Consider the following 12722-nt stretch of genomic DNA (forward strand, 5'->3'; position numbering starts at 1 on the left):
TTAAATAGCGATGCTGTTTGGGACTTTTTCAGGTAACAACCATGCATAGGGACTGATCATACCTTTGTTTCTCTCTTTAATCTTTTGCGAGATCTTTTTAAGCTCACTCCGAAAATTTGCTATAGCGGTTTGTGCCGAAACATCGCCAAACAAGCTGTCAGAGAAGTCACCGAGAAATTTCTAAATTGAAAAATAAATACTTCCTTTTTTAGAAATTCATTAGTTACCGGAGTTAACTAAAATTGCCATTATAGAGGCTCGTTCCTTTAACAAGAGGTTTCGTTTCGACGACAAATTGTTGCATTATTCGCGTATTGGGTCGTATTTCTCATAGCGTTAACTAGCTATCGTATATAGCCGATGGATTTATTTTTATATAATACTCACCTCCGTCGGACAGATGGTAGTTAAGGCTTTCACAACGGTAACCATTGTTCCTGCTTGGTATTTATTTGCCAACGAAGCCATGATGAGATTGTTGTCAACCTTTCCTCTTGTAGTAGGCGGTGGTTGTCGCATCAAGCTGGGAGAATTAGGATGGAAACCGTAGGTTGCCATTTGAGAGAAATTAACAGCAGCATGTTGACAAGAGCAGGTGAAAATTACGATACACAAAAAGTGGATTAGCTCATCACGCTTTGTAAATGTGCTCGGGATTTTCTTATCCACACTATCACCTCCAGATGGGTAGCCGTTGGTATTAAGATCACGAATCCAGTCTTGAATCTCATTATCCTATAAAGACAAATACTCTGGTGAGTCAGTTTTGCATACATCCCACAGGTGTAACGTTGATCACGCAAGAAATTCATACAGCCCATACAGTAAAGTCATACTGTATGTCGCGTAAATGTCCCATATATAACTGATTAGAAATTTTCTGTTCTATAGTCTGTCAAACGCCAAAATTTATACCTTTTGGATGGATTTGTCATCTTTGTAGTAAATATATATAATATTTTGTACAAACTGGTGGATGGCATCCCAGAGAAGTAAAGCGTCGTTTTTGTAGTAAAACTTCTTCAGATCTTTGACACCCCGTTCAGTAAGGTTCTTCTTTAGATCATAACTTTCAAATGTAACGTTTCTGTAGTGCCTCTGCATCAAAGCAATATGACCGCCACCTCCTATGCTTAGCACCTTGTCCGCCACACCTCCGTGTTCAATCAACGTGTTTCGCCCAAGCGTGTTGATGGCCATAATTCCCTTCGTGTGGGGATACAAAAGTTTCCATACCGGATGAACTGAAGGAAGATTTCGCCAAGAGGACACAGCGGTTGGTTCCATCATTAAGTGACACCGAAGAAGATGTGTGATCATCTATATAATTATATATTAATTGACTTGCTATGAAACTGGAAGTTTTTCAACGTGCAAAATATAGAAATTGAACTTTAAAAATAGACTGCATGATAGCTCTAACCTGATGATACTGTGTATCGGCACATCGGAGCCATAGTTTTGCCATAATCCAATCCCACCCAGTATCTTTTTGAGGTGTCCAAATTGGAGTTTCTTTTCCAGGTTGTTGCCCCAATTGAATGGCAATAGGTACCAACTCATCATTCTTCCTCAAATAGAAAAGCCCAATAGCTGCTGCAATATAGCGTTTATCTTTTGGTTTGTTCATTGTGCAGATGCCTTCAAGAATTTCGTAGTCAACGATGAAAATCAAGCCCTCCTATATCAATGAAAACACTGATGAAAAATGCCCAGGAACTGGCTCGTGCATGTTGTACATTCTAAATGTGTGACGGATGAACCTCTACGTTATGTTGCTTACGTTGATAGCTTGATTTAAGTCATATCTCCTATCAAGAAGATTGTTCACCATTTCATCCTTGACAGGAAAATTTTGAGGCAGCTTCTTACACTTTCTGATCACTTCAGGGTTTGAGCCGTTGAGGAACTGTGATCCGAACCACACGTCATCTCTCCAATAATCTGCAGCATCAGGAAGACACGATTCGATGGCGGGAGTAATGAGGTTTCTGAAATCATCGAGGGTATTCCATGAGTCCCAAAGCTCATAAAGGCTGCTCAATCCAAGATTCGCAAAGCTTGCTAAGCTGACTTCGAAAAGAGACGCTATAGCTTCGTCGGTAAACTGCACGTCTTCTGGTAGTGACCACGGGTTCTTCGCTTCGACAAATCCAGGAAGGTCCTTAGTGTACCTTGGATCAGAGCCCCACTTGTACAGCTCTCTGTTCTCACTAACTTCTTTCTTGCGCTGTTCAGCTAAGGTGGTTACATTCTCTTTTGAATTAGGCAATATCGCTAAAAGATTTGATTTGAATACACAGGTTATCATAATGCAAGTCCTTAGCACCAGCAAATGAAATTTAAATGAAACTGGGGGCTTATCAATTTCTCGACTTCACTTATTATATATCGAAATTATATATCATATTATTATAATAATTCTATCATGTACGCGTGCTAGTTTTATAAATAGTTCAGTCATGAGAATACAAATTATAGGTTATACATATTTGATGTTTGATTTCTTTCAATAAGAATTTTTCAACTAAATCCACAAGCATACAGAGTTATGAATAATATTTGGCCTCAAAGACCGATCTAATTTTAATCTCACTCTTAGGATCAATATTTTGTACCTTTTCCTTCGTAAACTACCACAGGTTTAATGATCTTGCGATAGCAAGGGAATGTGTAACTGCTGCTTTTGTCATTCTCCTTCTCAATAACAACTTTTGCCAAGTACCAGTCATTCTTTATGTAGGCATGATGCTTGTTCAAATAGATCATTGCAATCTCTCCAACATCTTAATGCAGTCTACATGATACGTATCGATTTCTCCTCTCTTAAAATCGATGTGAAAATGTTTGCGGAGTGGAAATTCTGATGTTTCGGTACCATTTTTGCCTAAATATAAGACTTTTCAGGTAAATATGGCATCTTGATATGACTGTATAGAAAATTTACAATCTTTTAATGTTAAAGTAATCTTACGTTGGGGGTCGAGTTTAGCGTAAAGGCCCACACAGACAGCACGCGAATTTTCAACAATATTTATTTTTAAAATAAAAAATAAATTTAAACTATCATTATATTCTTGTAGATTACATAACAATAATACATTTTGACTGCTCTAGCGTCCATAGATTCCAAATCTGGCTTCCAGAATTTAATTTATATGCTTCTGTAAAACTGAAAATTCATGTCGCGTTGCCGCTTCGCGTCCGGTCTGTGTCGACCTTAACGCGCGAAAGGTTTGTTTATGTTGGGAATATCGTAAAGCATGATGATATTTGTTGTCTAAAACAGATGCATCACGACTGGTGAAGCTATATTAATTAAGCAAAGAACATCAGACGAAAACTATACAAATTAGATTCTGTGTTGTTCAGGGATGGCGGAAGCAAATTGGTATCCAGGGTCGCACAAATTTCTAGGGGGAAATATCTCGAAAAAAGAGCACTCTTTGTGGAATTATATAAATTTTCTATAGCTGGGTTATAATTTTTTTGTGTAAATAGAACATTTATCGGGGTGAATAAATTCATAAATTCTTGTTCTTCTGAACGAGTTTCTCTTAAAATCAGTTGTCAGTTAGGTTCATTCACATTTTTAAAACGATAAAAGGGCACAATTGTGCAAAGATCACATTGAAAAATGGACACATTTTGGTGAAAAAAGGACGCTCTTTAAAATTTGCTGGGGCCACGTGTCCCCAATGCCCCGTGCATGGTTCTGACATCACTGTTTGTTTGAAAAATGTTGAACTACGTAGTTATGGTTGATGGTATTGTATTTTTCGTTCTTACCAATAAGTTTGATTGCAACAGATGCACGAGTACCAGCACCAGCAAGATTCCCGGTTTCCACCGTAATTATATACTTCATTCCCGATGTACTGAAATACACAAATAGTTTTTCCCGATAATTTCTAAGAAGTTGGACCCCAACCAGCCCGCAATCTGAGATATCCACGTTGTTATTCGAAATCTTGACCAAACACAAGACGCCCTAAACGGCCCTATTGGCTATTGCAGGCGCGCAACTTGTATAAACATAATGTCTGTGGTACAACCCTTACTCAAATTTTCGCATATAGAACAAATAATGTATACAAACGTACCTTAAATAGCTACAAAAATACACACAAAAAACTAAACCGACGTGGGAATTGACTTCTCTAAAACATTTGGCAAGCATATTTCGTGCTAATAGTTTTTGAAAGCATGAGGAATTTGAGAACATTTATTGAATTTTGTGAAAAGCCGTCAGGACCCTATCAGTCCTATCACATAGTTCTCCTGGCGAGCACCGTCGCCAAGTAAAATCGGTGTAAAAGTGATTAAAGCCATAAAATTTTATTCATATTGCATGCACACTCAATGAACACCATATGCACGTAGCTACTTTGGTGTTGCAGCAAAACAGCTTAAGCCCCTGCATGATTAGAAATATATTATCTATTCCAAGGTATTGGTGATAAAAAGAAATAAATACTGAATATAGCCATGCACAGATATACGCATATTTAGTGCATATAGTATTTAGGTTATTAGCTCATGAAAGATAAAAAATTCAATCTAAAAGAGCTTAGCATAACCGCGACCCTGCTGTCTATTATGAAATTGAGTAGCCAGTTTAGGATATTTATCATTGCAAGGTATTATTTTGAGTTCTTTATCTTCTAAACTGAAATATTATGCACGGCGTCGATATGTTCTGAAAACTATTCGCCTCGTATAGGGAAAAATTGTTAATTTGAAAATATTCGGGCTGAAGTATATCTGTAAATAGCCAACTTGCTGATTGCAAAAAAATTTCTGGATTCCATATTCTTGCTGCCTGAAATGTTTCTTCGCGAGCAACACTTTGCAAATGCATAAAAAGTTAAGTTTTAAACTTACTCCTTTGAATAGTGTTTTGCTTCGGTAATTCTTGAATGTGGACTCTTCTGAAGAAATGTTATACATGGGCACAGTTTGAAAAAACTTTAACGTCAATGACAATGTTTGTTCTCTTGGACACGGAATATAAAGTGTGTTTCGTGCAAGATTAGCGTGCGTCTTTGTGGCTTCAAAAGATGCAACACCTATACGTATAGCCACTTATATAACGAGACATGCGTACTCACAAAAAGAAGTTTTAACAAAGTATTTTTATCTTCCGGCGAAATTTCCGACGCGATTTTTCTATGTTCGACCACAGCTAATACATATTATCAAACTATATATAGTTGCACCGGAACACGATGACGGCGGCTATCAATACAATAGATCATTGGAAAGAAAAACTGAAATAATTATAAAGACCTACAAGAGTTTTAGACGTCGCCCACGCTCTGTTTACAACGCTCTGTTTACAACGACCAATTTCAGGAATTCACGTCCTGTGTGAACGACGCAAGGAAGTCCTTAAAAATAAACACCACATGCACCATAATTAATTTTTGAGACTAAAAAATTGAAAAGCAAAGCCAGCAATCATTAAAGTTTTTAACATGGATTTGAATTAATGCATCTTAATAGGCCAGTATATCACCGGCTTTCACCGCTAAGATAATTAGTCTAACTCTTAGCTGTTTATCAAATGTGCTCTCCCCTATATATTTTCATATTAACTCTCCTGACGAAGGACCTCAGGTCGAAACGTCGAGAAGTGTTTTGTCTATTTTAGGCAGTTGTTATACCACATTTGATGCTAAGTTGTTTCAAGACGCTGCCACGCTGCTCCCTGGTTATAATGGAACGTATCCACACTTACTGTCTCTTCGACTTTACCCCTCTCGCCAATAATAATAATAGACTTGGGGAAAACGTTAGCGAAAAGTTTCGAAGGAGGCGAAGTAGTCGAATGCATGGTTTCTCACAACTGTACTTGCAGATGTATACTGCGGTTTTTTGTAACATGTATTCCTTTGGATTTAAAAAAAACGCATAAAGACTGCGACTACCCTCCGCCTCACTAGCCTCTGCTGGCTCTGCGAAAGGCATGAGCATGTTGTTATTCAGAGATATATTTGTGATCAACGGCACATGATCATGTTTGCTTACCTGCAGTCTCGATTAATAATCTTCGAATGTAATAATCTGTTTTGCAGAATCCCCAATCGATCCCGCGCACACTGGTCCACGTAAAAAAACCACTCAGGGGACTGTATTCTATCGTTTATTTAAAGATTCTATTTACAGCGTGAGTTCATGCTTCCACTACGATCTGACTCAAAAGTTGTATCAAAATTCAATGCAAGCGTTAATTAATAGTGCTATATTACATTACAACGTGTCTTTGTGCCGAATCAGCAATGTGTCCTTGTGACGTATTTACAAACAACTAAACTATATTTACATAAAGTGCTAACGTAACTGCTACACGCGGAACTGGCGGCGCTGCGCGGGGACCTACAACATCCCACCCACCTTGATTCATACACGTCTATGAATCAAGCATCGCCCTTGTCTTCGCTTTTGAAATCTCAGCAGCAGCTCGTCTCGGACGCTCATGCAGATCATGCAAGGAACCCCATGCCTCACCTGAAGGGGAATTCCCTTCCGTCCCGTTCCCACCCGGTCGAGCTTGAATTTCCAACGGGTAAAGTTTCTGCACCGGTCTTTTCAGGTAAACTGGTTTACCCTTTCCTGCTATTCTTAACTTAGCTCCCCTAACCTCGCTGTCATTTCCTAAAATTAGCTGTTCTACCTTCCCTAGTTTCCACTTGCCTCGCTTCTCTCCTTCTCCATAAACTACAACTACTTCGCCCTCCTTCAAACTTCTTGCCTTTCGATTACCACTTTTATGAAATTCTCGTAACCCTATGAGATACTCACTTTGCCATCTGGTCCAGAAATGTTGTAATTTCAATGTAATATATTTGAATCTTTCTCCACAACTACTTTCCTCTCTAGCTACCTCCCTCCGTGGTATGAAATTAATTGCTCTTCCGTAAATTAAGTGTGATGGCGTTAATACATCGCCTTCGAACTCTTCATATTCTTTTGTCAATGGTCTGGAATTTAATGTGCCTTCTATCTCTACTAATACTGTGTTAAGTTCATCTACTGTTAATTTGGCATTGCCTAAAACCTTACTGAGGCATCGTTTAACACTCCTAACCATTCGCTCGAAAAACCCTCCCCACCAAGGGGATCTTTCTAGGTTAAACCTCCAAGTTACTCGCTTCGTTAATAATTCTGCTTTTACTTTAGGTTGATTAAACAACTTCTTTACTGCTCTCTCTGCTTCCTTAAACGTCTTGGCGTTGTCTGACACTATTAGGCTCGGCATTCCTCTTCTCGCTGCAAATCTTCTCATGCAACACAGAAATGTCTCCGCAGACAAATCACGCACTAGCTCTAAATGTATTGCTCGAGTCACACAACAGGAAAATAATGCGATATACGCCTTCTTGGATGCCTTGGTGCAACACCTAACAAACAATGGACCTGCAAAATATACTCCCACATTAGAAAAAGGAGCAGCTTCCTTCACTCGAAAGCCTGGTAAATCTGCCATCTGTCTCCCCCCATATGCCCTTCCTTCTAATTTCTTACAGGTGACGCATTTACCTATAACTCGCTTTACCATTTGCCTTCCCTTCACGACCCAATATTTCGTCCTTAGCCTGCCCAAGGTTGCCCTAACCCCACAATGGTGCACTTCACTGTGACATTTTCTGACAATCAGCTCAGTTAATCTATTATCCTTGGGAATAATGATTGGGTGTTTCGTGTTGTACTCTAGCTCAGAGTTACGCAGGTCTACCCTTACATCTTATGATACCTCCTTCTTCCATCAAGCCTAGACTGTTACTAATCTGGGCGTACTTTTTAGCCTCCTTTAACTCTGCCTGAGCCTGTTTAATCCATCTATTTTCCGCCTCGTCAAGCTCCTCTACTGTCAACTCTCCACAGCGCTTTTCCATGCCCTTAGACTTTGCTCGTGCATTGAACCCAAACCTAAGTACCCATGCTGTTACTCTGAAAAGTCGTTCCGCTGTCCCATAATCCTCCAGATTTATCACTTTGCTTATACTAGCTAACTCTTTACTACTAGCTACGACCATTACGGAAACTTTCGTTCTTCTTCTAAGACCGTACTTGTTTTGGCAGCAGCCTCAAATTTCGGCCACTCCTCCTTAGACCTAATAAGCCACTCAGGCCCCACCCACCATAGCTTGTTATCCTTCAATTGTGAAGCAACTACACCCCTAGACCCTATATCCGCGGGATTTTCCACCCCAGGACAATGTCCCCAATCCTCCTTGTTTGTTAATTTCAGGATTTCATTTACTCTGTGGCGGACGAATTGTTTCCACTCACCGTTGTTCATTATCCAGTAGAGTGCTGTCATGCTATCAAGCCACAACTTCGTATTATCTATACTAACCTGGTTTTCTAATGAATCTTTCACTGACTTTAGTAACTGCGCTAAGAGCCTCGCAGACATTAACTCTAACCTTGGAATGCTAGTTGTTTTAAGAGGTGCTACTCTTACCTTTGATGTTAACATGCGGACATAACTTCCTACATTTGTATAATAAACAACATATACTACCGCACAATATGCTTTCTTACTAGCGTCGCCAAACCCATGTAATGTGCACCCTAAAACCTCTTCCGCTGGATGTTGGTATATGCATCGAGGAATAGTGATTTCCTTGGTCTCAATCAAATCCCTATACCAGATTTCCCACTTTCTTAAAGGCTCTTCCTTAAAGCTGTCGTCCCAACCCGTCTTACTATTACAAACCTCCTGGAATAAGATCTTGGCACTAACTATCAATGGACTTATTATCTAGAGGATCGAACAAACTGGCTAAAATGCTCAGGAGGTTCCGCTTTGTTGGCGATAACGTCTCTGCCTTTTCTCCCACCTTGGAAATTTCAAATTTCAGTTCGTCCTTGTGGTTATCCCACACCTGCCCTAAAACCTTATGGCCCTTTGACTCACCCCCTACTGCTCCCAAAGATAACCTAGCATATGTTTCCTGATCATTGATGCTTTGTTCTGACGAACCCTGATCTTTTTCGTGAATCTCTAGTTTACTCCTTAACACCTCACTGTTGGTCAACCACTTCCTTAATCTAAAACCCCCTTGTGCCATTCTTGTCTTAGCCTTATCATAAAGTTCAAAGGTCTTCTCTACCGTACTCTCACCACTGACCAGGTCGTCAACGTAAAAACTTTCCTGCAACTTTCTTACAAATGCAGCATCTATTTCGTTATACTTTGTTAAATGATGCCTTAAGGTTGCATTCAGTAGAAATGGTGATGCATTCACTCCAAAAACTACTCTACAAAACCTATAAACAACTATCTCCAACTTATCACTTTCTATATCATTGACCCACAAAAATCTCAAACAATCTCTATCCGCCTTATCTACTTCAACATTCAAAAATGCCTTTTCTATGTCACCAACTAAAGCAATCCTATTTTCTCTGAACCGTATTAATATGCTGTATAATAATGGATTGAGAGAAGGCCCAACATGTAGGCAGTCGTTAAGCGATGTCCCAGACTTACCTTCCTTGGATGATGCGTCATAGACGATCCGGAGTTTAGTGGTCACTGCCTCCCTGCGAATACTGCCTGGTGTGGTAAATAATGAACCCTTTCAACCTTCTCTAATGCAGATACTGGCTCCACTATCCCTCGCTCTACCTGGTCTCTGATGATAGAATCATACTCTGCTAACAATGCTGGCTCTTTCCTCAGTCGTCGCAGCTGACCCTTCATTCTACTTAAGCTATTTGCATAGTTGTCAGGCAACTTCTTATGGCTCTCCTTCCAGGGCAGTTTGACTGAATATCTACTTCCTGTAAATGATATTTCATCTAAAAACTCTTCATGTACCTTATCTTCCTCACTAATGCCTAACCCTTCAAAACTCCATAATTTTTGCACATTACTCTCCAAACTGTCTTCACTACTCAATCTCTGTGCTACAAAATTCACTTGGACTGGCTCCGCTCTCTCAATGTCTTGTACTCTCAGCGGTCCTGATAAAACCCACCCTAATTCTGTTTCTATAGCAACAGGTTCTCCTGATTTACCTCTCTTGGTTGTCCCTGTCTGAAAGCTCCAAAGGTAGTCTGCCCCTATCAGAACATCTACTTCTAACTCATCTTCTGACTTAGAAACATCTGAAAACCATATACCTTCCAGATGTTTATACTCCCTCCGCGCTATCTCTACATGGCTATTTCCTATGCTACATATTTCCGGCACTACAAATGCTTCCAGTGTGATAACCTTATTTCCGTTAAGAGGTTCAAGCTTTAATTCAACCACTTCCCTGTGCTCGGCTTTTACGCATTTTTGACCGAACGTATTAATTCCTAACAATTCCCTTCTTATACCCCTGGGATTCGCGAGACCAGCTGCTTTGGAAGTAACAAAGGAACGATGACTTCCCGCGTCAAAGAGACCCGCACCTTAACCACCCTTTCCCCCCTTAAAACGCCACGTGCAGTCTGCAAGGCAACCAGGCTACCAGTTCCAGCATGCAAGTTACTATTAGGAGTAGTCACATGCACATTCGTGTTATTGGGTACGTTTTTACATTCGTCATTAGGCTTGGGTATTTCGTCATGCTTACCCTCGCTCTTAGGACTCATTTCGCACAGTGCAACATGATGAGCCCCATCACAAACACTACATTTGTCTCGACCTTACAACTACTGGCTCTATGACCTTAGACAAACAAACAAAACATCTACCGTATTTGCGAGCCAAACTCTTTCGTGTCTTCGGATCCTTTACTCCCTCACAGTTCTCGTGTTTGTGGATCTTCAGGCAGAAAGCACAGTTTCCTTCCTTTCACTCGCTATTAACGTGGATGCAGTTCCATGTTGTTGACCATATTTTCTACCCGACGCCGAACTCCCATCGTTTCTTTCGTACTCTCGACCCGACTTCGATCCCACCGCATCGTGCGCTTCACGTAGTTCGAGCTCTTTCTCAAAGGCTTGTAGCATTTCCTCCATTGACCACTCCAGGAAGTTCTGCCCTCTCGTAATAGTCAAGCGAAACTGCTCGGGCAGCTTCTCCATGATCGTCGGAACAACAAAGCGGAATACGAGTTCTCGTTCACCCCCAGGGCTCTCAAGGCGCGGTTATTCGTTTCGCAGCTGTCAAACAACTTCCGTAGTCTCTGCTGTCCCTTTCTTTGTAAACTGCCGGCAGTTGTATGAGTTCATTCACGTGTGCTCGTTGAACTATGCTTTTCTTTTCAAACCGTTTCTTAAGCAATTCCACTGCACAGTTGTAGTTTGTCCCTGTTAACGCTAAGCCGGCAATTGTAGACTTCGCTGGTCCTTCCAAATATCCGCGCAAATATGCAAACTTGTCAACGTCAGACAATGCGTCATTGTTGTCTATCGAGCTTGAAAACCCGTCCCAAAACTCGGGCCACTCACATACTTTACCGTTGAAGTTCTTAAGCTTTAGTTTCGGAAGCTTTGCTCTGACGATCTTTCCCGTACTGGCTGTCGATATACGGCTCTGGTCTAGGTTTCCTTCGTCTGGCGTCGTCAACAATGGCAGTCTTTGTTCACCGGATTCCCGCAGCGCGTCGTCGATTTTCATCAATGTCCTTTCAAATTCTGCGACCGCTTCGTCTGAACTTTCGACCTCTTTATTGAGCTGTGCTTCAGCGTCTTCATCTCCCGAGGCGCTTAGTATGTCAATGATCTGTTCATCGAGTTCCTTTAACCTCTTGACTTTCTCTCGTAACGTGACCTGGCTTTGTCTCAGCCATGTCAAATCCCTTTCTGCTTTCGTCAATCGCTCTCGGAATCGTTTCAACTATCTTCGCTACAAGTTTACTAGCCGAAGCTCGATGAGCTCCTCTCACCCGTCTTTTCCTCGTCAGATCGTCCATACCTTCCGTTGTTCAACTTCACGCTAAATCTTTTACACACGACGGCAGCGCAAATATCACTCGCTCTTTGTCCGCAGCCTCGTTCACCTTTCACAAATCCGGTTCGAAGGACCACTGTTTTGCAGAATCCCCAATCGATCCCGCGCACACTGGTCCACGTAAAAAAACCACTCAGGGGACTGTATTCTATCGTTTATTTAAAGATTCTATTTACAGCGTGAGTCCATGCTTCCTCTACGATCTGACTCAAAAGTTGTATCAAAATTCAATGCAAGCGTTAATTAATAGTGCTATATTACATTACAACGTGTCTTTGTGCCGAATCAGCAATGTGTCCTTGTGACGTATTTACAAACAACTAAACTATATTTACATAAAGTGCTAACGTAACTGCTACACGCGGAACTGGCGGCGCTGCGCGGGGACCTACAACAATCTGCGATGAAATGAGGGTAAAAAGCTAAGAAACTGGCAATCACAAAATTCTTCAACTGTTCACCAGAATGCCCAATGGAAAAGGAAGCACATTGAAGCACATGGCAAACAATATAATTATATAAAGTTGATTCACGCATAGCATTGTGGGTCTATCTAATATTCGAACACAATGCAATGCGCTAAAGCAAAATTTAAAAAATCCCCAACTACATCAATTAGGTCTGCTGCCTTGCTCGCTCGCCCCAGGCTCGCTTGCTGCGGCAGCAAAAATTTTTTTTTCACACGGATAAATGTCCACTTTGAACTTTTTGTATGGAAATGATAGCACTATTACTGATTGACTCATTTGGGAGGGTAATTTCACAACAATAACCTTCATGAACAAGGTTTTTGGGTTAAAACCGGGGTATTCCGCATGAGTGT

General features: G+C 40.8%; 2 protein-coding genes and 1 pseudogene across 2 annotated transcripts; all 3 read right to left on the minus strand.

Annotated features, from left to right (window-relative positions):
• On the minus strand, positions 1 to 3868 carry LOC114541099 (annotated as a pseudogene).
• A 4170-nt stretch (positions 3869 to 8038) lies between these two features.
• On the minus strand, positions 8039 to 11031 carry LOC114541114. The gene is made up of 4 exons (XM_028561093.1): positions 10851 to 11031; positions 9549 to 10362; positions 8850 to 9435; positions 8039 to 8728 (listed from the first exon to the last, which is right to left on the minus strand). The coding sequence occupies exons 1-4, from the start codon at positions 11029 to 11031 to the stop codon at positions 8039 to 8041; spliced, it is 2271 nt and encodes a 756-aa protein (XP_028416894.1).
• Positions 11032 to 11083: 52 nt separating this feature from the next.
• On the minus strand, positions 11084 to 11861 carry LOC114541115. Its single transcript, XM_028561094.1, has 2 exons — positions 11835 to 11861; positions 11084 to 11767 (listed from the first exon to the last, which is right to left on the minus strand). The coding sequence occupies exons 1-2, from the start codon at positions 11859 to 11861 to the stop codon at positions 11084 to 11086; spliced, it is 711 nt and encodes a 236-aa protein (XP_028416895.1).
• Between the last annotated feature and the right edge of the window lie 861 nt (positions 11862 to 12722).

Source organism: Dendronephthya gigantea, unplaced genomic scaffold (genome assembly GCF_004324835.1).
Source record: "Dendronephthya gigantea isolate DGI-Jeju-01 unplaced genomic scaffold, DenGig_1.0 000266F, whole genome shotgun sequence".
Classification (NCBI taxonomy): Eukaryota; Metazoa; Cnidaria; class Anthozoa; order Malacalcyonacea; family Nephtheidae; genus Dendronephthya; species Dendronephthya gigantea.

Excerpts from the sequence above, each read along its gene's own strand:
- LOC114541114 (XM_028561093.1), bottom strand. The coding sequence starts at position 11,031 with ATGGAGAAGCTGCCCGAGCAGTTTCGCTTGACTATTACGAGAGGGCAG. Across the intron at positions 10,363-10,850 it reads CGATGGGAGTTCGGCGTCGG|CAGCTGGTCTCGCGAATCCC; the intron begins GTAGAAAATATG and ends TTACTTCCAAAG. Across the intron at positions 9,436-9,548 it reads GCAGTATTCGCAGGGAGGCA|CATATTAATACGGTTCAGAG; the intron begins GTGACCACTAAA and ends ATTATTATACAG.
- LOC114541115 (XM_028561094.1), bottom strand. The coding sequence starts at position 11,861 with ATGGACGATCTGACGAGGAAAAGACGG. Across the intron at positions 11,768-11,834 it reads ATCTGACGAGGAAAAGACGG|CGATTGACGAAAGCAGAAAG; the intron begins GTGAGAGGAGCT and ends CGATTCCGAGAG.